Raw genomic sequence first — 24,880 nt, 5'->3', positions numbered from 1 at the left:
ATGCGAACTGTCTGTTGACCGGACGTGAAATGTCCTGATGCTTTTCTCTGCTTTGCGCTCTCTCCATGCACCTTCAGGTCTGAGTACTGAGCACACAGCCACAGAATCGGCACTCCACCGTTTCTGTCCAATCTGCCGCCGTTCTGCACCGTAGCCGTGTACCTAGCAGAGGGTCCCGGAGCCATTCCTTGCGAAATTCTTGCTTGTAACTCATTTTTGACATTTTAGCATAATAGCATAGCAACAGACGCTAGTGAAAGCGAGAAAGGAAGCCATGGACGCAACTCCACCTCCCAATGGGAAGACTTTGTGGGCTACTACAAGAGGGAGCAAGATGTCCTTACGCGTTACTTTAATTCGTGTTCTGGTGCAAAATTTCGGGTTATATGTCATCATATCCACTTGTAAACAATGCTGTGCTGGATGACCGCAACATGTATGGCCTTAGTAGTTAGGGCCCTAATTTCGTGCCCTAAGGACAGAGCAAAGTCCCTTCTGTCCGTATGGCGCGAGATCACGGCCCTAACTACTAAAGGGTCAGGCCTTAAACGTTGTTCTCTGACCGGGCCATTAGTGGTGTGTGTTCTCCAAAAAGGGCAAAGAGGCTCTTGCAGAGAAGGAAAGAGAGCGAGTCGAAAGTGAGCTTCTTGAGCGCAAACTGCCGTCAGATAGCAAAAAATCACGTGAAAATTCCAGGTTTCGGTTCGGTAATTAGCATACTCTAGGGAATAAATTGATTTTCCGGGCTTTTCAGCCAAAATGCGGCGAAAGTCTGAATCCGCTAGAATCTCCTAAATTCAGCCAGGACCCCGTCAGAAATTCCGCTAGCCGCTAAACATTTTTTTTTTCGCCACGAGATGCAAGTCGAATCCGCCAGATCTGGCGGGAGATCCGCTAAATTGGCAACACTGTTTGCAGCTCGCTCGTTTTTATGTTATGGGAACGACAAAATCTGTATGAGGACGTGAATAAGCAAAGATCACGAATGATTGAAGTTTGGAGAATGAAACAAGTTTTTTTTTTTTTTCTGTTTTTGATTGAGCGACAGAATTAGCTGGCGCTTATCAACTGACAAATCACAGCTGAGACGCCAACGATTCAGAAATCCGGATAGCTTCGAGATCAGGGCGACCTACTCGGATTGATTGCAACTATATAGCATATAATTGATTAAATATGTAGTCGCATGCTTGATGTGAAGTATGGCATGAACAGCATGGTGACCGGGCATTACCGGTAGTGCGTTACAACACCGTGTCAGCGAGTAATGATAATTGATTATATTTTCGAGACTCAAGAGTGCATATAGCGTGTAATGTATAATGCCATTATGTTCTTGACGGGTAATATGTCTCTGTTAGCAACTTGAAGAACGTAATGATCGAGTAAGTGCACACTGTACAAACGTATAATTATTTGGTAATGCATTTTAAGGAATAATGGGAAACGTAACTAACTACTTTTTGAAGAGTAAAAGTACCACATCTATGATCTCTAAGACACTAATCCAGTGGGTCCATAACCTGTATTGTCAGTATACACTGGATTACAGTATCGCCAGTGTCACTTCCACTTCTTCCAGTGAAACTCCAGTGCGGCCAGTAAACGGTGTAAGCTGGTTTCCATGTACCCAGTGGAACTCCAGTAAGTTGAGTATCCAGTGTACACTGGTTTCCGGTGTATCCAGTGAAACTCCAGTACTGCCAGTAACCAGTGTACACTGGTTTCCAGTGTCCCCGTGAAAGTCCGGTACATCCAGTGACCAGTGTGAACTGGTTTCCAGCATTGCAGGCAAGATCTCCAGCCATTTCCAGTCTTACCAGTGGCATTTCCAGTCTGACCAGTGGCATTTCCACTCTGTCCAGTAACATTTCCAGTTTAAAGCTTACTGTTTTTTTCAACGTGGTTATAAATGAGCTGAGAAGAAAAAAGTCCATTGTAATTAAAATTGACTTTTTTCTTCTCCGCTCATTTATAACCACGTTGCAGCCGTTCGGCTTTCTTATCCGACAAATGTTCACAAGAACAGTTGTCCTCTGCGCCCCATTGTGTCCTTCATAGGTGCACCGTCCTATAACATGTCTAAATTCCCGGCTGAACTGTTGGCACCTTTAATGCACAAGAACGACCGGTCGGTGAGGAACTCTACGGAATTTTGTGAGCTCATCCGTGACATCCGCATAGACGATAGCGACGTCATGATGTCTTTTGATGTCATCTCCCTGTTTACAAACGTGCCCATTGACGTAGCTCTGTCCGTAGTTCGAACGAAGGTGAGAGCTGACGTTGACTTAGAAGACCGCACTGATCTTTCAGTTGAGGACATTTTAGAACTTTTAAAGTTATGCCTCGCACAAACCTTCTTCCAATTCAAGAACAGGTTCTTTAAACAAACCGACGGATGCCCCATGGGCAGCCCAATTTCAACGACCATTGCCAACTTAGTCATGGAATTTGTTGAAGACAAGGCCTTAGAGGACGCAGGACAATTCATCACCTTTTACAGACGTTATGTTAACGACACATTTGTGATTATTAAGAAGAATTTCACCAACGCATTCTTTGACAAGCTGAACAGCATTCATCCTAACATCCAGTTCACGTGCGAGGAGGAGAAAGAGAAAAAGATCGCCTTCTTGGATGTCCTCGTGCAAAGAGACCCGTGCGGAAACTTGAAGACCTCGGTTTACAGAAAACCGTGCGACACAGGTCAGGTCCTACATTATGGTTCGGGGCACCCTCTTGAACACCAGCGATCGGTTGTTCGTTCCCTGCTTTCACGTGCCATGAAGATCCCTTCAGATCATCAGACAAGACATGAAGAAATAACAAAGGCCAAAGCGGATCTACGAAGAAGGGCATACCCCGAGCAGTTTATCTGTGATACATACCACCGAATGATGAATACACGCCCGGAACAGGCGGAAAGTACTCAAGAAAGACCCATGTACGTAACCATCCCCTACGTGAAGGGTGTGTCAGAACCAATTACACGGGTGCTCTCCCAGGTGAACATTAAAACTACATTTAAGCCCACGACAACGCTGAGGAACGTACTAAGCCACCCCAAGGACAGAACGGCACCGGAAGAAGAACGAGGCGTTGTATACAAGGTATCTTGTCAAGATTGCCCTGCCGTGTACATCGGAGAAACAGGAAGGAAGACACGAACAAGAATGAAGGAACACAAGAATGATACCGAGAAATCAGCAACACACCCCACAGAGCTGTGTGAACACGAGCGCAAAACAGGGCACGTGTTAGACCTGGACAACCCATGCATTCTGGCGAAAGAGAACAAATGGGGGGTGAGGAGACAGCTGGAGTCATGGCACACAAAGAAAACAAAAGAAGCTGTCAATCGACAACCAGGCCCCCTCCCAGAATGCTACGCTCCTCTTCTACGTAAATACCCGGTGACGACCAGGACAGTGTCATTCTGATGATGGGACTCGAATGGGGCCCGAAACGTTAACTGTATTTTTGTTATGTTTGTTGATAGCCGGTGCGGTTCAAACTATTAAAGATTTCTTATCCGTGATGAATAGAGCCTGAGAGAGACCGTGAGCCGTGAACCATGAGACCGTTAGCTCTCCTCTGTGTGCTATGTCTCTCCGTTGCCCAAGTATAGGCTCTACTCATCATGAGCATAATCAACCAGCTTGCCTGCGTCTACGCCCTCGTTTGTCTATTGCGTCCATATGTTCGTTTTTTCACGGACCCATAGGATTCAATGAAAAAAAGAAACTTTGGTATCTGTGCTAGTATGTGTTGTGTCGGTGGTTATCCGGTGTGCCGTCTCTGAAGCAATTTAGTATATAGGACATGCACTCGGCCCTCGGGAAACAGGCTTTCAGGTCTGTTTAAAAAACTATGTGCGAACAGCCCCAACGGATTGCATTTGTCAGTAAGCTGTCTGTTGAAACAACGAGCAGCACAACAGGGACGAGAAGCTCTGTCGTTGGAATGAGTGCTCAGGCGTCGTCAGCAAGCCTAAAATAACGTAGAATGGTAGAAACTCCGGCGAACCTGCAAGGAAGACCAAAGGAAGTGCCTCAGGACGAGAACCACTGATATTTCGAACACAGACTCCCCCCGAAGAAGAACAGTCTCTGTTCGAAATATCAGCGGCTCTCATCATCAAAAAACGACGTAGCAAGACCTGAACTGCGGATAACACAGTTGGTGTCTCTCTTGTGCTCGTCCCAATTGGATAGCACGGAAAGTTACTGAGAAGCGATATCGGTTGATGCTTGGCAATGCGTGCGAGCTGAGATGCGTTTTTTTTTTCCTTTTGTGTGTGTCTGTGTGTGGTAAGCAAGTGGTGGCAAGTCAGGAATATGCTAACGTAGTATTCCACTCCTCGTGTCAACTTTTTGGCTTATATGTCCTTGTCGAGTTAACCCCTGTGTCATCGCACGGAGAATATGCTATCGCACCTGATTATTGAGGGCACCCTCCTGTGCAGCACCCGCAGGCAACGTCTTCGAACCAAACCATCACTGAGGTAAAGGCCAACATGCCGGTGTCCTACATCAGATGAGGATCTGAACACGTTTAATGCCAGATTTCCAACCTCCGTCTATCCGGCAAGAATTTCCAGCATGTGGTACTCACGGTCGGAGCGAAACAAACTTTCTAAAGCTTGGCTTTGTGTCAGCCGAGAAGAGCGGGACTTCAAGCACAGGCATCCAGATTTCGGAAAATACGAGAGTTTTCTGATAATCTTCCGACAACCGTCTTACGAAAATATTCCAGAAAAGTACGGGGTGCCTCGTTTCCGTGAAGGTATCTTCGCGAGCGAGACGACCGAGAACGACCATTTGTTCATGTCCGTAGGCCTACGCCGCGATAAAGGAAGACGTCGCTCTCCCACCTTTGTAGTGTGGCTTAACGTAGCATTCGAATGCCCGCAGCTGCCTCGTCATAGCCTCACCTGGCAGACACGCCCGGTGCTATGCTTTACTACGCACTCTTAGCCGCCAGAGCGGGATGCATACGGGAAACTGGGAGGAGACAGTTGAACACCCTACCATAAACTTTTCTGCGCCCACGGTTCCCGTGGCGCCCTCTATCGTCCGAGTTGAGTTTTCGGTGAGTTGGGTATTCGGCGCAGACCACACAAATTTCTGAGGAACTAGCCCAACAAAGCTATCGCAATAAACCTGCAAAGCATTGTAAAACTTGCATCATAAAGCGAGTAGAGTTTGTGTTACATCGCGACGGTTTCCAAAGCATTATCTCTTCCACTTCACTCATCTCCACTCCCATATGTCACTGTCACTATTACTGTCTTCTCATTTGTCCACTTTCGCATTCCAAGGAGGTCGTCACACCCAACCCATGCAGAACAACACAAGAGCTCACAAAGGTAACCGCACAGCTGTCTGTGAATGGTGTCGACGTTTCAGTATGCACAACCAGATATAAGCCTACACAATTTTCAAGTTATTTTACTGTACATCTGTAAAGTCAGAAGCGTTGATGTCAGCGGTTAGTGCTGTACAACATTGGCACAATCAACGAAATCGCAACAAATTGCTTAAATTAAAACAGCTCGATTAGAGTAATTCCGTACATCAGCCACGAACTTTATAGAGGAGCTTCCAGCTCTTTGCTGGGTCTTTTCTTTGAAAGAACGCTGGAAAAATTGTCGGCGTAGCGCCCCACTTGTTCATGTAATCGGAGGAGAAGCTCGGAGGACTGAACGTTTGCCAATGCTTTGCTGTTTTCTGGTCTATCCAGCATGTTTCCTCTTGGAACCACGAGAGGAACCACCTGAAAGAGAGGAAACGTAGCATGTGATTGGGTCCTTATTGAGGTTCGCTACTACAGCGTAGATATCAATATTTTCTGCGTCAAAATTTGTACCCCTACAAGCACATGGGGTGTATGCAAAAGAAGTTTTAAACTGACTTCGCCCGTGTGTCCCGTTTTCCTGTGAAGGTTTCTATGTACTTTGACAAGCCTAAAGGTTCCAGCACCAAGATACCACATTGTAGGACCCACTCTACGGACAAACAACCCCATAAATTCATGTTACATGGTCCTGTTCCCACAGAGAATATATACGATATGAGAATACAAGCCCAGCTGCGGTACCGAAACGCATTTTCTTCTAATGGGGTTGGGTACCGCAACCGAAGAAGCGTGTCATGTCATCGTCATCATGTTGTTGGTGTGGTCGTTGTTGATGTTTTTCGACGAATCATCGAAAAGTTGCACGATATTATTACTCTGCAGACGCTGAGTACCACATGTGCCAGTCCAAGCCATTGGCTGAAACCTTACGTAATGTCGTTGCACATCCAATCGCTGCAGGTGTTTTCTTGCATTCGGAACCTTCAAACAAGGGTTGGCACCTCCTTCTGGAGGTTAACGGTATGAATGACGTTACATTCGTCAATCGAGTGGAAGGCGTAGTGCGTCGGGTAATCGCATGTGGTCTCAGACGTGCGCAGAAATTCGCTCGTGTGAACGTCTGCTTCAGGGCGACTCTGGTGGTATCTTGCTAAAATATCGTTGTTACTCTGAACTCGCTCTTTTCACCGTTAAAGGGACTATGAAATTTCCCGAACCCCCATACTTTTTTTCGATGGAAACTGTTCTTCCCGCAGACAAACTAATATGCCACAAATTTTTCCGGACGAAATCGCTCCATTCTGCGAGGAGCGCGCGCTGGAAATGTCTCTTCCGCGTTCCTCCTCTCCCGCGCATATTTCCCTGCCGATGGTGTAACTGTACGGACCGCTCTTCGGTTCCCCGTTACGTCATCGGTGTTGCACAATGGCAAGTAATGCCGCGAGCTCGCGCTGTGGCTGCCGCCACTGCCGAAATCTGCCGATCGCGCGAAAGCTGCTGTCATGGAGATTTCCACTCCCGATGAACGCATACGCGGGATCCTACGGCGCATGCTCCTGGCGGGATTCCTCGGCCCGGCAACACGTCACGATGACGTGTTGCTGAGCCGGCCGTGGTCGCGTCGAGTTACCCGTTGTGTCTCCGCTCTGCAGCTCGTCACGGCGCGGCGCCAGCTGTCCTCCCTTCGCCGCTCCGTTTAAATTCGCTCCCGAGAAATACGCTCGCGCGACGAAAGTAAAATTTCGGTTCTAGACTCAGAAAAATGTATTCTTTCGAACGAAACAAAGAAAAAAATCGTTTCATAGTCCCTTTAAGTGCGCCCAGTTGGACATCTATAGAGCTACCTGCAGTACCTCCTGCATAGGAGACTTATGAATCGTGGACAGTTCGTCTCTGCCATGGACATGTTCGTCGCAAAGCTACCACCCAGCACCACTACCTCATACTTGCTGTTTTTGACCTCTTCCCACGAGACGGGTAAGTTTAGGGCAACAACCGCGAAGTTTTGTGTAACTTGTCTGCGATTCACTAGGCTTGCAATTTTCATTATCGCTCTCGTTATCTCAACAGATAACTTTCGCTACGTCAGTGTGACACATACGGCTAGCTCCAGTGGCGTAGCGTTTAAGATGACCGCTTTCCACGCCGGGAGTTGACGCGGGTTCGAATCCCGCGTCAACTCCCAGTCTCGGCGTGGAAAGCGGTGCGGGGTTCGAATCCCCGCACCAGCTGTGCTATTGGGGTTTCCCCCGGGTTTTCCGTCGGACTTTCCAGACGAATGTCGGTACAGTTCCCCCTAAAGTCGGCCCAAGACGCAAACTAGCGCACATGTTCCCCCACTCCTTCCTCTGTTCTCTATGCTTGTCTGTACGGTGCTCTTAGCCACCATTGCTGCGAAGCGCTAACTCGGAATTAAAAATGAAAGAACGACACATCGTACGCCGACACATCATTATGAACGTAACAAATCCGGAAATGAAATCTAAACGGCAAAAAAAAAAAAAAACTTATAACGTTGTACATACCCTCATTCTAGCCAGTCGGGGGATCGGGGGGGGGGGGGGAGGTATTAGTCTAACCACAGAGATATGAAGAAATGAACTTACGAGGTGCATTTGACTTCAGGTGCGTAATCATAGCATGAGATACGAAGGATGTCGAAGTATATGAGCCCCACATTTCCGGACGAACTGGTTCGGTCCGCCAACAGACATTCGTAGAACTTGCGGTCGCTCTCGCATTTGCTCCTGTAAAAAATAGTCAGATATGTCTTGCGCATGGGATAAACAGGGTGTTTGCTCTAACGTGTCCAGAAATTGTATTTAAAGCAAGCGATAAAAGAGAGACGAGCGCTACTTTTCAGCTACATGACCAACCAACAGGTGCTAGTAGTGAAGCAGTACCTGTTTCTTACTCAAGTAGCAGAAAAGTACCATTTGCTTTTCTTTTATCGCTCGCTTTAATATAACTTCTGGACACGTTAGAGCAAACACCTTGTATATATTTGGATATAATCTGAATATAACTTTGGATATACGTTTGGATGTATCCAGTGGTCTGTTTCTCTTGTAAATAAATGTCTTGCAAAAATTAAATGTCTAATAAAAATTTTTATCTGTTTCTCTCCTACCGAAATGTGATGTTGATTTGTTCTTTTCTTTTCTTCTTTTTTTTGTGAAAGAGACGAAAGAAGTGCGAAACAAATTACATGAAGTACAATCCTCACATGTTGTTCCCCAGCGAACGTGTGGCATGCGGTGGGTAGCAGAGTTGATATGAGTGTTCGATGAGTGGTTCATTTGTCTAGGTGCAGGTCGGTCCAATGATTTCAGTCCTGCCCCACATCCTGCCCCATTGTGCCTTGGGGTAGTGGGCCGCACCTCAAGCGGCGAATTTCCCCATTCATTGTCATTAACTTATTTGTTGTTGTTGTTGATTTCAGTGAGTACAGCCGAAAGCAACTGATGATCGACGAGTAGGTGCATGACGAATATTATGTGCACCTTAACTATTCAAGTGGGCAATTTTTGCGTAATATTTACACGAACAGCCATGTCCCGCTTATATGTAAGGCATTATCATTAATTTTTTGTTCACCTTTTCTGAATTCGCTACCCCATGCGAAGTATTCACAACAGTTTTACAGAACCAGTGTCATTCTTACCCAGTATAGTAGATCATTGAAGGTTTTAAATCATTCTTACCCGGCGATGTATACAGGGTGTTTCAGTTAAATCGCCGGGCTAAATTATTCGCGAGCGGGTGCATCAATCAAAGAACTTTCTTTTTTACAAGTACCTGTCCGATACCACTTACAAGCTGCGCACCGTGTGAATGAATGGGAGGAGCTCATTATTTAACTAAAAATCAAATGAGTTTCCTGAAAAAACGTAACTTCTTAACCAAGTCGGCATTAAAATGATTACTACCCCTTTTGGGAACTGCAGAGGACACCTTTTAGAGAAAAACCTGCCACCGAAGCGGGTCATTTGTTGCAGTAATTAATTGGTTTCGGTTTACGTATTCTTGTCGCGGCTGGTCGCGGCGAAGCGCAAAAGGACGTAATTCATTGGCGGACTAGGGAGTGAAAGAGTGTACTTTTACGCTCCACCGCGACCAGTCGCGACAAAATTATGTAAGCCTAAACCAATTAATCACAACAATAAATGACCAACTTCGGTGGCAGATTTTTCTCTAAAAGATGTCCTCTGAAGTTCCCAAAAGGGGTAGTAATCACTTTAAGCGCCTTGCTTTAGAAGGTGGCTTTTTCGCGAAACTCATTTGAATATTTATTTAAATAACGAGTGCCTCCCACTCATTCACAGGGTGCGCAGCTTGTAGGCGGTATCGGATAGATACTTGCAAAAAAAGAAAGTTCTTCGATTGGTACACCCGTTCGCGAATTATTTAGCCGGGGATTTAACTTAAACACCCGGTATACGACGGTAGGGAAAATATGACGATGCGAATTTTTCAGAGGATCACATGAGTCTTTAGCACATAAGGAGCACAAAGTAGTCTTTAACACGCACCATAACATTGTGTACCCACGTAATAGCTGGTGCGGCCGGTCAAAGAATATTTCTCGCGAAACTGAGCAGCAACAAAAATTCACTTACATAGTGTAGAGGTGACTGTTGAATACACCATGCTTCTCCCCGAACGCGGCGATGGTGTCTCCGGCCTTGTCGTGATCTCTGCAACAAGTATCCGTCGTCCGAGCTTCTCCAAAATCGTCGTACGATTCGGCAATGTCGCCGTAACCGCACCACTTGGTTCCTGAAGTGCAAGTAAATTGTGCTTAGAGCAAATAATGACTCTGAAGAGTAAGTTACATTCTACATAAGCAAGCCATTCCCGAGTGTTTTGTTACTAACATCTCCACCCCCACCCCCCAATCAGTGCAATTCGAATAACCGTAACAGAAGTGTCAAATAACAAAGGGAGCCGCTGAAACGTATCGAACCTCGTGGTTTTGGTGTGTGACATCTATGAACAGGAACAGTACAGTGGAACTGGAACAGTCCGTTAACGCCCAAGCAGTACATAATCTTGGTTCAATGTTGGCTGGATATCGACAATCCTAGTCCAATATTGGCCCAATGATGGACCGGTATTTCTGATTTTTTTCTGATGAAGAGCGTCGGTTCGAAACGTCAAGTATCCTGATTATCGTGCTCCTACTTATTTCCCCTTTTGGGTACGCTAGTCCCGGTTTTCACTCTTTTTATTTATTTATTTAGTTTATTACCCTCAGGACAGAAGCGTTACAGAGGGGAGCAAGACATTTCTAAATAACACAAATACAACAGAGCCAGTAACACAAATTATATACGAGTAACAGTTATTCAGTGACACAAAAGTGTTAGAACAGTGCTTCTTTATAGTGTTGGATGTTGGTGATTGAAGTGATGGAATTGGGAAGCTGGTCCCATTCGGTGGATGTTCGTAGCACAAATGATTCCGCAAATGTGTTTGTTAAGTAACGATGGATGCCGACTTTCTGATTGTTGTCTAATCTTGGCAATATGTAACTGGGACTAAGGATGAGCGACGTTTTCAACGCAAGGTTATGATAATAAAACTTGTGAAATAGACGGAGACGACTTATTTTACGGCGCAGTGACAGTGGTGGCAGATGAACGTTATCATTAAGCTGACGCTGGCGGTGCGATTATAATTACCGAAGATGAAGCGTGCTGATCAATTTTGGACACCTTCTAGTATACGGATGAGCGTCTCTTGGTGAGGATCCCAAATTGCGGCTGCCTATTCCAGCTTAGATCGGATAAGTGTCTTATATAATTAATATATAATAGCATAATTAATATATATATAATTGTCTAATATAATTAATTGGAGCAAAAGAGAAATTACGTTTCATGTATCCTAAACACCGGTTTGCCTTATTTGAAACGTACGTAATATGTTCGTGCCAGGACAGATCATGTGAAGTATGAACGCTCCTGTGTTTTGCGTTCCTTACAGTGCTTTTTATCATCACGCAAAAGTATTGCCGATATACAGCCAGTATCGGCCAAGGTATTGTACTGCTTGGTCGGGATTGCTGCTCCCACAAGATTGTGAAATACAGTAATGTAAGTCGATGTAAACCTACATTATCCTACCTTCCTTTGGGAGCTGCTATTTTTCATTTCTCCTTTTGAGGGGCAGGTCAACTTGACGAACAGTAAAACAGCACCGCGAGTACTGAAACCCATCCGGCTGTGTCAGAACGGCAGGCCAGTGTGGCGGCCCCTGGTGAGGTCACGTGCTTAAGAGAACCAATAGGAATGACCGAGCGTCCCGCTTCACCGACGTCAGAGATCGATACCGATGTCCAAGGGCTTGTATCTCACAAACTTATTAAAGAAATTGTAATACTCAAGCGGCGAAGGGGGTAGCGAGGAGGGGGGGAGGTCGGCTATTTGATGAAGATGTGCTCGGCTTGCTCTGAACTAGCGGGTTAGTGCACCAAGCGGATGGGAACGGGATGGGTTGAAGGAGTTGAAGGAAAAGTGATGGTGGTACAGGAGAGACATGCGAGTGTAATCCCTCTTGTTTTCAGATTCGGGCAGTCCCGCATAACTGCCCAACACAGAAAACGTGCGAGCGTCTGTCTGTAGTCTTCACTGCTGTCCACGAAGGAAGGTAACCACTCGGGTTCCGGAACATTTGATCGAACGGCGTTTGGTCGAAAGCAGTTTGACCGAACGGCGTTTGATGGCTTTTTTTAATCACTTGGAGCGTTGATGAAACAAAAAAGAAGAAAACAACAAAAGAACGCTTCAGTTCTAAATGCCGTTATCCTAAAGAATATTTAACTCTGTGTAATCCGCTTGCCGATAAACACATTCCCCATCCTAAACCACTTTTTCGCATCTAGAAGGCGGTCCAAGGGCCTGGGTTGTTCAACCTATACCGTTCGACAAATTGATAGGCTTTTCCGCTCTGACAGACAGTGGCTAAACATGGCATATACAGGGTGTTTCAAAAAACGTGTCATTCGGACTTTATAAAAAAACGTGGCGATAGAAAAATACGGGGTAAAGGGCACTTGTGTGGCAACTGAATTTGCCATCTTGGAAAAATATTTTCATTTGATTTTAATTAAAATAAATTGAATTTCTTTAATTGAACTCCAAAATTTCCCAAATCAACCTAACGTTTTTTTTTACAGAATTTGAGAGCCCGTAGCGAACTTAGTCAGATCCACCAAGAAATCCGCTCGATATTGCAAATGGAACTGCCCAAAAAAAGTCCCGAAGTTGAGGCTTCAGAGTTGCGGGTATTCAACAGCGCACCAAATCAGTCGGAAAATACCGTTGAATACCGAATAATACCGCCGTTGAATACCCGAAACTTTGAAGCCTCAATTTCAGGACTTTTTTTGGGCAGTTCCATTTGCACTGTCGAGCGGATTTCTTAGTGGACATGACTAAGTTCGCTCGGGCTTTCTAATTCCGTAAAAAAAAAACTTAGGTTGACTTGGGAAATTTTGGAGTTCAATTAAAGAAATTCAATTTATTTTAATTAAAATCAAATGAAAATATTTTTTCAAGGTGGCAAATTCAGTTGCGACACAAATGCCGTTTACCCCGTATTTTTCCGACGCCCCGTTTTTTTTATAAAGTCCGAATGACACGTTTTTTGAAACACCCTGTATGCCTTTCACCCCTGATCCCCCAACACTTTGTCATATAATAACTGATGTCAATTGTCAAATAATAAACATTTTTGACAAATGAATAAATCAAATAAATAAATGCTATTTTTGAATGATTTATTCGCGTCGAACGTAGACAGATTTTAACTATGTATTATTAAGGTTTGTAGTTAACTGACCGTTGGTTTGAAGAAAGAACAGTTTTACTTTATTTACTTTGCGGATATGTGCAAGTGAATCTAAATTTGGTTATTGGAACATACACGTAAGTGAAGAAGTCCTTCGAAACCTAAACAATATAGGCCGGAGAGCAGATCTTTGTACTTTGTCTACTTTTTTTTTTTTATAGCGTGCATGCGTATAGGGATCTCAGACTGCAGATGCATACTCTAAACAACGTTGAACAAAGGTTTTATATGGCCATTAATTTAATCTCTTTATTTTGTACCATGGCGAAATTTCCTTCTTAGCATCCACAGACCTCGAGTGGCTTTCGCGCACATATGGCTATCGCATTTCAGATCATTCCCTTTAAATTTGTTGCAAGCAATGAAAAGGGTGCCCAGAAGAAGCTCAGACTATCGGCCGCTTCCAACCTGAGGTTCTTGAATATGTGTCCTACTGGTTCGCCGCATTCTTCCGCATTGTTCTATTCAGCTGTGCTATTCGTGAATGACAAAGGTCTGCAAATAACTAGTGTGCTCCCCTCTTTAGCTGAAAAATGCAAAAAAAACAAAAAAAGAAGAGGACAGTGATTGCTTGCTCCGTATGCTCAAGTCAAAAGTTACAGAAAAAGAGGTGCTAAGGACACGCTGCGAGCTTTGAACTCCATTCGAGCAAACGTCTTTCGAACAAACGGCGTCGATCAACCGGCTCTCGATCAAACGCCTTCAATCAAACGGCGTTCGACCAAATGGGCGGACAGCAACCACCCGACTGTTCCGCCATGGTCGACTTCTGAGTACTCTGGCGCGCAATTCAATGCCTCCATGCGATTCAATAAAACACATACATATCAAGGTGTCGCAACCCCTTTCACTAAAACAAACGGTAACACTACGATACAAAACAGTAGCACTCTACAAGGCCAGGCCACAGAAGCCCACCCAAGCATGTACGAGTGCCTCAGTAACTCAGACAGATCGAGGCAGGAAATCGCCAATGATATACATATGGGATTCATTGGGTACATCTCATACTTTCCTTAGTTTAGGCACGACACCCGCCATATTGCAAGGAACCAGAACACATCCACTGCTAGTTATGGCTTAACTGTATTACCCAACGTAACAAACTTTTCAACGTACTTTGCACGCAGGGTGCGATCCGCTTGAGGTAGGAAAGTGAAGGTTATAGGGTACGTCAACTATAGCGGGCCAAGGTGGCGTTCAATACATGCAGTCGCCGTTTGTTTGCCTTTGGCGTTCACTTGCATCCTCTTTCCAGCCAGCGTTTCAGCGGTGTACGCGTCCTTCACCGTCGCCAATAAAAGATCGGGGCACCGTTGAACAAGTGTTTAGCACGGTGTCCATGTCTCGCAATCACTACATCTGAGATACCGATCCTTCCCTTGTATTAGGATAATTGCTGTAACGTAAACACCCAAGCAGTTATGCTGTGCTCCAAATTGATAGCGATGGCCATAGCATAGCTCCCGCCATTACACGCACGCGGTAGTGCGTGCCCTATAGGTGTCAATGAGTTTGCAACGATACCGTGTGACAAAGGAGCAGCAAGATATTTTGTGACGTGTTTAGCTCTTTGCAAGTTATGCTTGTTCAAGGTCAGCATTATTCAGAACATACTCGTACTTCGGCAACCGCATCTTTGAACTGTATCGATTCTCGATTCATTGTATAATATAACCCAGTGTATCAGGCGACTGGTGCTAGTGCAATACGCATTACAATACGCAAGTCCGCAAAATGGGTTCGATAAAGAGTTGCTGCAATACATCACATGTGGTGGCTACTAGCGCACCTTTAGAGCAGTAGTAAGACGTATATATTTACTATATCCACATGTCTAACTGCAGGGGCGGATTTGGGGGGAGGGGCGGATGTCCTGAACCCCCCCCCCCTCAATTCCAGACTTGAACATAGGGTTCAATGGACCAATCCCAGCATGCACCTGGCACTTATCCATAGCGGACCCCCCCCCCCCTTCGGAAAAATCCTAGATCCGCCCCTATCTAACTGGACAAACACCACATGCCATCATGTGTCTGCCATTATCACGCACCTGGCTAGTTGCATCTCAAATCGAACAATCCGGTACACTTGATGTCTCGAATGAACGGGGAAAAATATATGTTGAAACCATCGGTGAGTTAGGAGAAATAAATGCTTTCCGAATTCTCTGCGCTGCGTGGTTCGGGAAGTAGGAGAGGAGGAAAAAACTGCCTCCCATAAGACGATGTCGTCGCGCGCAGGTTTGAGCGTTCCCTACAAGGCTATGTATTGTCGCATTGTAGTAATTTCTTGATCGGGATTTAGACCAGCTAGGGCACAATAGGCTCCTGGGTTGGCAGTGCTGTGTCGGTTTTTCTTTGTCTGTAAAAAAATATCAAAATTGACTCAAAGCTCTGAAAAGTACCATATTCACTGCAACTTTGCGTGTGATGTAAATAACGGATAAGATTGAGCTTTATGCCGTTTAATTTGTCATTCATGGGGCTATCGAATTGTATATAATTGTCAGGCACGTAACCGATACATCTTTAAGTAGCACCATACCACCGGAATTTCGGAAGCCTTTATCTAAAACCCCCCCACAAAAAACTTGCCTCGAAAATTTTACATGTTGTAGGTAGCTCCTTGGACTATGCACAGAAGAAAAATCAAAATTCGGACTTGATCGGTAGGCGCACTGTGAATTTTTGTCACCCCTATAAGCGGAGCGCATTCAAGCGGTGGCATTGTGTTGCGCGTGTTGTAAAATCGAATGTTCCAAAGGGACTTTCAACTTCTGTCTTCACATGAAAAGTAATTGCTGTCATTTGAAGCTGTTCTGAGCGTTTGCGTTTATAACAGTGTTGTAATGTCGCTGAATGTAGATTGTGGAGCGACCAGATGCGCTCGCATTTTTTACGCGATGTCAGATATGCATACATTACAAGTGCTAGGAGCCCGTGGAGAACAGAATGCTTTAGAATACTTTTGCGTCTTTATAAGAGGTATATTTGTCCACGGTAATCATATCGAAGCATATTTACAGTGCACAGAATAAACACAACTTGACAGCGAAGAAGACACGGTAACGAAGGTAAGAAGGTAACGTAAGTTATGCAGAGCATCCAGGGTGGATGATAGTGCTCGTGTCATGAACTGCTTTAGTCACTTTCCTGAATGTTACTTTTGATGGCAGGTTCTTGACAGATTTTCTTGATAGGCTCTTCTCACGTTACATGCTACCTCGCTCAAATCATGGCACTTACGTCTGCATGTTCCTGGCAAGGCACCACCGAAAGCGGTCTCCAGATTACGGCCTGTCTTTCTGCCCATTTCTGCACATGCATCTACAGACTTCCTTCTTTACTTAAGCGGTGTGACGTTAATGGCTTCAGACGATATATACTCAATGATTTCTTCGACCACGTCGGGCTGGTGCACAAACAGCTCACCCAGTGAGCTTCCTTCAAATGTGGGCGACATTGCTGCTTGTTGTGATTCAGCGAGCTTTGCTGTGAAGTACTTGAATCAGCTTCTGCTCAGCTAGCCCATTTCTGTTACGCCTTCGGTTTGATCCGCTGGAACCACATTCTTTATGGGAGCTACGCCGATCTCCGACGCAAAGCGAAAGTTCTTTGTCCGAAGCACTTTTTTTCTTGTGTATGAGGCGGTAGCGCAATACGGTCAGCGCTGTACAACGAAGAGGCCAATGAGGTAGGTGTGATGCCAGGGCGACACAGTAGAGTAATGCAGATGTCTTCACATACTATGTATAGGTTCACTCCGTGTACTTCACTAGTCGAGGATGATGCGCGCAACTATGCACAAGGTGTCTTCCGGGGGTTAATCCTTCTATAGGACATTCCCATGGTCGCAGCATGTCGAACCGAAGGACATATTGGACAGCGGCGCCAGTCGGGCTGCTTCGGCTAGGTTCACAAAAGCCACCATGAATTAGCCTTGATTGTGTGCGTAAGACACTGCACACTTTCCTCTGTGCAATTCACGCCTCCGAGGTCATGGAGCCGTAGGAAAGGAAATGTTTTAAAGAATGCTGGAAATCACTGCGTCTCTCCTGACACGATGTGTGCAGTAAATATGGTTGCTTATAATCACCATGAACAGATATACCTCTTACAAAGATATACCTGACGTAAAACCATATTGTTATTCACGGGCTCCCAGCACTTGCAATGCATGTGTGACATCGCGCAAAAAAGTGCTAGCGCATCTTGTTGCTCCACAATCTGCATTGAGCGATTGCAACACTGTTATGAAAGCAAACGCTCAGAATGGCTTCAAATGCTACCAGTTACTTTTCATGTGAAGACAGAAGTTGAAAGTCCCTTTGGAAAATTCGGTTTTACAACACGCGGGACACAATGCCACTGCTCGAATGCGCTCCCCGTATAGGGGTGGTAAAAAATTCACAGTGAGCCTACCGATCAAGTCCGAAATTTTTCTTCTGTGCATAGTCCAAGGGGCTACCTACAACATATTAAATTTTCGAGGCAAGTTTTTTGGTGGGGTTTTTTAGATAAAGGCTTCCGAAATTCGTCATTTTTAGGTGGTATGGTGCTACTTAAAGATGTACCGCTTACGTTTCTGAAAGAGTAGAGTAACAAATTATACACAATTCGATAGCCCCATGAATGATAAATTAAACGGCCAAAGCTCAATCTTATCCGTTTTTTACATCACGCGCAAAGTTGCAGTGAATATGGTAGCTTTTCGGAGCTTTGTGTCAGCTTTGATATTTTTTTGCAGACAAAACAAAAACCGACACAGCACTGCCAACTCAGGAGCCTATTGTGCCCTAGGTGGTCTAAAGCCAAGTGAGCAATTACTACAGTGCGACAAGAAATAGCCTTGTAGGGAACGCCCAAAGCTGCGCGCGACAACATCGTCTTATGGGAGGCAGTTTTTTCCTCCTCTCCTATTTCCCGAACCGCGCAGCGCAAAGAATTCGGAAAGCGTTTATTTCTCTTAACTCACCGATGGCTTCAACATATATTTTTTTCCCGTTCATTCGAAGCATCAAGTGTACCGGATTGTTCGATTTGAGATGGAACTAGCCACGCTGCTGTTGTGTAATGAGAGTTTTGGTAAATTTGAGCTTTTTGCATGAACTAACGAATGTTCGTAGGACGTGAACAACCGTTCGTACTGGCCGCAAAACGCGTGCCAGTTGTGCAATTTACTTTACGTGTGATGAATGGGTGCGTTAAGTAGGCGCCCTACTTTTGGCACACCCAGACGGGGATTATGCATGGACTAAGGAAGCACAAGGAGCGGCCCTTCCCTCCAGACTAGCGTAGCCACCTTCTAGCCGTCGCTCGTGTCAAAATCGCCATTACGTCCTGTCCACCACGTGGTCCACTCTAAAATTACGGTTTTGCAAGACCTTGTTTCTCGCGCTGCTCTCCATGCGTTTTTTGCTTTTTCGAAAGTCGTTTATTGTGAAAATGTAAGCACAATCGTAGAAACGACGTATGGTAATGGGTTCCTGCCCCGGCTGCGGCTCTCGTTGAACGGAAAGCATCGATGTCAGGGGAACACGTTTTATTCGTAAGTACACGATCAGTTGTTTTAGTCGCCTCTGTCTGTCTGTCTGTCTGTCTGTCTCTCTCTGTGTGTGTGTGTGTGTGTGCGTGCGTGCGTGCGTGCGTGCGTGCGTGCGTGTGTGTGTGTGTGTGTGTGTGTGTGTGTGTGTGTGTGTGTGTGTGTGTGTGTGTGTTCCAGTCATCTTGAATTGTTCGTTTGGAACCTGGCAGTGTGCAGCAGATTCATTTCATCTGTTGTTGTACAAATCTGATTAATTCTTTACCACCTACTTTTTTTGCCTTCTGCACACTGAAACTGATCTTCCAATAGAAGAGTAAACCTCAGAACAACAGAAATAGAAGTGCAAGCACGCGTTCAACATAATACTGCCATCTGAACTGTGACACAACTACAGGTCGCGTCGTCTGCTCTGGTGGCGCCGTGCCGTCTGGAGAGTCAACTGAGCGGTCATGTGGTAGACAGGAGCATCCCAGAATGCAATGCGAAGTCGGCTACGCTCGTCCCGATGGAAAACTGTCGGAGGGTCCGCTCCTGTGTTTCCTTCGTCCATGAGAGTACGAGACATCCGGGGCGGCCACTTAACAACGAAAAACAGCCTTGGGGCATTAGACTGCTCTCTCGGTGATGCCGCTTCCTACTATCTGCTCATGCAGTGCGCACACTCAGGTTGCGGTGGCTTGGTTTGGACGACAGCGGTTTTCACGAAGTTTTCTCGCAATACCAAATGAGACGTAAGCGATGGAAATTTGTAATAGACTCCACGGGAAGAATTTTCAATGAAGGTGATTGCTTGGCGCGAACAATCCTGCATTAAAGCCCTGCATGACCCGCGAATAACCGCAGCCATCCATGGGAGGGGCCACAAAAAGTGATAGTTTTCCGAATTGGGAGAATTCGGTAACACGGTACGTCTCTACGTTCCTTGAAAACGCAATATTCGAACTAATTAGAACCACTTCTCTGCCTGCGGCAGCCTCTTGCACCCGGTGGATCGCACGCTCAACAGGAAATACATCACGCTAAATGCTTTGGGCCCCAAGCACTTCTCGTCTGCTTCTAGAGAAAAACTAGTTGGTCTCTGACACTCAGGAGTGCGCAATTGCTCATGTGTCAACACTGGCGCTCAGGGGCGCCAATAGTTATCGCACCCATTTCACGAGGTAGTCCTAGTTATCTCCTGACACTATTTTTTATGAACCATTTTAGGAGTGTGAAAGGCGCCATATACTTCAACGACAAAACATGCAGAGTCATAGGGCCTTTTTCTCACCTGGGTACATCGCAAACTGGTGCAGAAAATGCCAGATACCCGAACGAGTTCTCAGGTTCACTCTGAGGAAATTGGTGCATGAGACGAGATATAACACCAGGTCCTGTTCATTGACATGGGTTATTCTCCGTCCTGGTATGTATTTCAACGCAGCATCAACAGGTACTCTGAAAGCAGATATATATGAAGGTTGGCATACAGGGTGTTTTTTTAATCCGTTACAGATTTTTAAAAAGAAACGCTTTGGAGCAGCACTGACGCCATTTTTGCGGGAGGGTTAAGCGGAAAGGCGGACGTCCTAGGAGGAAGGGTTCCTAACTGCTGGACGACGAATTAGTTAAAAGTCATTAAGTTATTAATTATATGTTTTCTGGGAAATGCGAGATACAAGAATTGGAGCCAGCCATTATTCAAATCCACCGTCCGTACTAAACACCCTGAGACGCGAACGTACACCTTGAGATATTGCCGAAACCGGAAGTACGCACTTTTCGAGCGCAGAAAAGACGCGACATTCGCCCTTTCTGGGTCGGAGAGCGGTCTGTCCAACAGATTAGCGCCTACTCCAATCAACTCCATCGCTTCAAAGCATGTGGCACTCTCACGGGGATTGCCATTGTCCACGATGGAAATTGATGTTTTGAGGCTGTAACACAGAGGAAAGGGCAAACACACAGTGCTTCAAGCGCCTGGCAGCAATGAAAGAAGAAAGAAGGAAGTCACTGAGGGTGTACCCTGTTACCCACTCTTAACAATAAAAAGGATAATCACTGCAAGCTCTAATAAAGCATATGTTTCTTCTGCCAATTTCGTCAGGTATTTTTCAGACGTGTAACGACTTGGTGTGCTAACACGCGCGTGCAATTCATGAAGAAATTCATGGGTGAAGTGACATTGATGCAGTCGTTGCTGTTTTGGACAGGAAATCGGGTAGCGAAAAATGTCCAGGATGAGCAACATATAAAACGTACCGCAAAACTGCTGTGTCGACTATTTGTCACGACGGTAATCACGTAAACATCATGTAAACGTCTCTTGCTTTCCTCTGCCTCAGCCTACGAAGAACCGCTAATGTTATGTTTGATAAGAGCCGCGAAAAGTGGTTCAGCAAGGTAAAACTGTGCCAGGAACATCGTCACATGAGGGAGGTGTTTAATTAACTCACAGTGAAAGATAGCAAAGGACTGTTACTGGTCATGTAGAAAGCAGATCTCGTTCACCAACACATCAATGGATTGTATAAATAGTCTTCCTGTCAATGGACAACTGACATTTTCCTCCCGTCTATACTGAGTAATGTTGACCCAGAGCTTGGTTTCTGAATGCCACAAAACACTTCTCACCAAGATGGTGCACTGTGACTCATGGACTGTGACTCAATGGGGCATTTACAGCTCAGTGTCATTACCACATGAGGCAAGTTGACTCTCTCAGATGCTGTAGAAGACCCAGAGTATATTATTTGTCATTGCCCACACTACCGAGCTTTCCAACTGCCATTTTCGGATCTCTCAATAATCTGATCTCCTGTCCCTCTCTCTAAAATTGCTTGGCCTATGGCTAAATCGAGCCCACGAATGCCTGCCCTCAAAGCTCTTTTGGCAATTTTGGACTCCATGGGACATTATTTCTTTCCTCACACCACAAGCAGCTATGGGGTAGAGTATCGCCCCAGGCAATGAAACTCCCTGTCCATCTCAAAATAAAGTTTATGAACAGCATCTGCAACTTCTGCGAGCTGGTTTAAACCACTCTTATAACTACATGTTATGTGTAACCTAGGTATACTGGTATGTGGATGGAGTGGGTAGTTTGCCACAGTACCACAAATAGGAACACAGATGGCTGATAAATCTGCTACAGAATCTGGGCCAAGACGATGAGCACTTGGAATCATCACAGTTTTTAGTACCACGCAGAGGAAGATAGAGTAGAGTACCCTCAAATTTTGTACTACTTTTTCTGAATTAGTTGTAATTATGCTGCAGCTGCATAGGCAGCAGTTAAAATTCTACTCACAATTGTCAAAACCTCATGCTAGCACTCAATTCTTTTTACAAACTTTGGTTTCTGATGTGATGAATGTTTCGGTGACCTCCATAGGCTCGGTTTCACCAACTCTGGTTAACTGAACCAAGATCAAGGGTTGCCAATTCTTGAACTTAACAGACACTTTTTTTTTCATCGGCAATGTGGTGAATATTTCAGTAATAATAACTCCTTTAGTGAAGCAGATAGTTTAATGACCGTTCACCTTAGTTCAGATGCTGAAAAGGTTGGTGAAACTGGGTCATAATGTAGCCTTTGTGTTCTGGTGCTGTGTAATGGTTTTTCAAGGGATTCAAACTACCAAAAAAGTTAATAATAAAAAAAATATTGGCATACCTACCTACATACATGTCCCGGACAGCACGTAAGAGACCACCGTAATCCCTTCGTATGCACTTTCTTTAATCGATTCAGGAGTATTTCTCCCGTAACATATCTCAGCAGATGCAGCATGTCATGTAGGTAACACAATTTTGGCACAGTATTTGCTTGATATATCCAACAAGCAGAGATATCAAATCTTTGTGCCAAAATGGTGTGCCACGTGTCTGTGTAAAGACGAGTCGCTTAGATGGAATAGGTATAGCACCTTGATGTTGAGTGCAAGAAGTTAATGTTTGACAACATGTATGTCATGGGTTAAACAAAGCAGTATATCATACACATCAGAAGAATGCCAACACTTCAGTGCTTTACATTTACCTCTTATTCCAATGTTTACTCTCCCTTCTAGTGGAATTATGTACTTCAGAATAATTTTTGTATTATTGAATTTTAATTTGGCAATCCTTTCACATATCTTGTGATAGACAGGTTAGCAATGTAAGCAGGTGTTATGTGCCTCTCACAACCTGCATCTTTATGCAAAAATACTCCAAAAGCCGGGAGACGACATAACTAGACAAAAAAGTTGAAAACTCCGACTTAACATAACAAAATAACAACGTGAGTAAGACGTTTCGTCCGTCATGCGACGGACATCATCAGTGCCAAACTGAATGAGAGATTGCACAACCGGTCGCTATTTAAGGAGATGGGAGTATTGTTTGGGGAGGGGCCACGGTTTTTGTTACAAACAGAGGGGTCACCGCGTATGTGCCAAGATTCTAGAAGCTTCCTGTGTCCCCATCTTTGTTCTCTCTTATTATGTTAAGTTGGAGTTCTCTACTTTTCTGTCTGCATTTTTATGTCTGAGGCTGTTTTTTTTTACAAGAGGGCAAGGGTGCCGGCAACATGGCACATGTTCACAAAAGTGCAGAACCAGAGAGATACACACAAAAAAAAATTGCAGCATAGCAGAGTCCCAATCATTTTGTCGTGTCCTTTTTGCTGTGTCGCCTGTTCTACATTTGTTAATTTTTTCGCGTGTAGTTTCTGGATTTCAAGCCCAAGAACACTTGCTGTAGAGGATGCTAAGAACATGCGATGCATACATTTTCCCATTCTCACATTATGCTGTAAGCAATGTGAAATACAACTCAAAAGAAATTTAATGAGACACAACTTGTCACCAAGATTAGTGTGGGAACATCACAAAGGAAAAATAATTCTAAACCATAATGGATTCCTATCCTAGTTAATGGTACAGTATCTGATAAAAGTTATTCAAATTATATTAAAGAAGTAATCATGCAAATTATTAGTCAAATAGTGAAGCTGGCTGCAGTACACTACAATGTATCACATGTAACAATATCAGTGTTTCCAAAACTGACACATAAACCTTAGGGAGGCCGCAGTAGTCAAAGCGGGGGTTACACCATTTGGCGAAAAGAGAAAGCAGATGAAGTGAACGCAGTATGTGACAAAACCAAGGAAACTATCTCGCTACAACTGCAATATATTGAAGTTGTTTTAAAAAATACATCTCGCTACAACTGCAATATATTGAAGTTGTTTTAAAAAAATAGAAGTTCAGTTCAGCGCACAAACACTCGGGAACCGAGCTAACGTGCTTTCCGTCAGGTCCGTCGCATTATTTCTCACTGTATCATGACGAGACCCCCGAACCTACAGCATAAGTCACTTGCGCACAGTCGTATAACATTTACATTATTGTATATGTGTCAGGGCGCACACATGCACAGACGAGGAAAGATATCAGCTGTCGCACACACAGCCATCCCGAAAGCTATGCCCATCTTCGTTGATGCACCCACGAATCCACAGGAAGACCGCCGAGGCTTTCCCACTCGGATTAAGTACCTGTACCTTCAACGGTAAACAGTTTGGTGTACACTCCAGAAAACGAGAACAGCTGACTGCCGATTTCATGGGCGCGGCCATGCGAGCCGACAAGGACAGTTCAAGAGAGGTGCAATCTTAGGTGAACGTGAATGTGGCGCCAGTAGTGGGCGCAACAATTTGCACTTCAAACGACGTAAAGCACCAAAAAGTGAGCAGCGAGGATGCTTGCTTGCTCATTTGTCATTATTTGGGCCTGTAATCCACATCAGGGTTCAGAAAGGCTGCTAAATGCCGATGGCCGGCACAAGAAAAATGTGTTTGCAATGGTTTTCGTCCCGTTGCGGTTCCAGCGAATATACCTTTTTTGCTGCTTCCTTCCGCTCTTTTCTTCCTTTTTTTCTTTATCGTTTTTTACTGTTGTCGTTTCGCTCCGGAGGCCTAGCTTGGAAAGCTGCTCCTGTTTAGTTTCGGTATAAATCGGAATGTGGGGGCAGGGAGAACAGTCCACCGCTCCTCGAATTTTCACGGTGGCTCTGCGGCTCTGCCCCTTCAGTTTCTGCTGCTCTAGTGCGAGTTTTTTCGCCTCAAGGTAATCATAACGCGAGATGGCCT

At 45.0% G+C, this 24,880-nt stretch overlaps 2 protein-coding genes across 2 annotated transcripts in view; one reads left to right on the top strand and one right to left on the bottom strand.

The window, feature by feature from the left end:
- Nucleotides 1-2,078: 2,078 nt before the first annotated feature.
- Nucleotides 2,079-4,543, top strand: LOC135384522 (uncharacterized). The gene is made up of 2 exons (XM_064613720.1): nucleotides 2,079-3,308; nucleotides 4,469-4,543. The coding sequence occupies exons 1-2, from the start codon at nucleotides 2,079-2,081 to the stop codon at nucleotides 4,541-4,543; spliced, it is 1,305 nt and encodes a 434-aa protein (XP_064469790.1).
- An 894-nt stretch (nucleotides 4,544-5,437) lies between these two features.
- Nucleotides 5,438-24,880, bottom strand: part of LOC135383358 (uncharacterized) — a 33,533-nt gene continuing 14,090 nt past the window's right edge. Inside the window, exons 3-6 of the mRNA XM_064612847.1 lie at nucleotides 20,033-20,199; nucleotides 9,981-10,140; nucleotides 7,968-8,108; nucleotides 5,438-5,778 (exon numbers count right to left, since the gene is read on the bottom strand). Of these exons, the coding sequence (XP_064468917.1) occupies nucleotides 5,580-5,778; nucleotides 7,968-8,108; nucleotides 9,981-10,140; nucleotides 20,033-20,199 (667 nt within the window). The 3' untranslated portion in view covers nucleotides 5,438-5,579. The remainder of the gene's footprint in view (nucleotides 5,779-7,967; nucleotides 8,109-9,980; nucleotides 10,141-20,032; nucleotides 20,200-24,880) is intronic.

The sequence above is a fragment of the Ornithodoros turicata genome, chromosome 2 (assembly GCF_037126465.1).
Source record: "Ornithodoros turicata isolate Travis chromosome 2, ASM3712646v1, whole genome shotgun sequence".
In the NCBI taxonomy this organism is placed as follows: domain Eukaryota; kingdom Metazoa; phylum Arthropoda; class Arachnida; order Ixodida; family Argasidae; genus Ornithodoros; species Ornithodoros turicata.
Note: the sequence above shows the minus strand (reverse complement) of the source record. Positions and strands in the feature narration are given on the sequence as shown.

Bases quoted from the DNA above. Each gene is read 5' to 3' on its own strand.
- LOC135384522 (XM_064613720.1), top strand. From the start codon at position 2,079: ATGTCTAAATTCCCGGCTGAACTGTTGGCACCTTTAATGCACAAGAAC. The intron at 3,309-4,468 runs GTGAGGAGACAG...CCTCCTGTGCAG, and splicing joins CGAAAGAGAACAAATGGGGG to CACCCGCAGGCAACGTCTTC.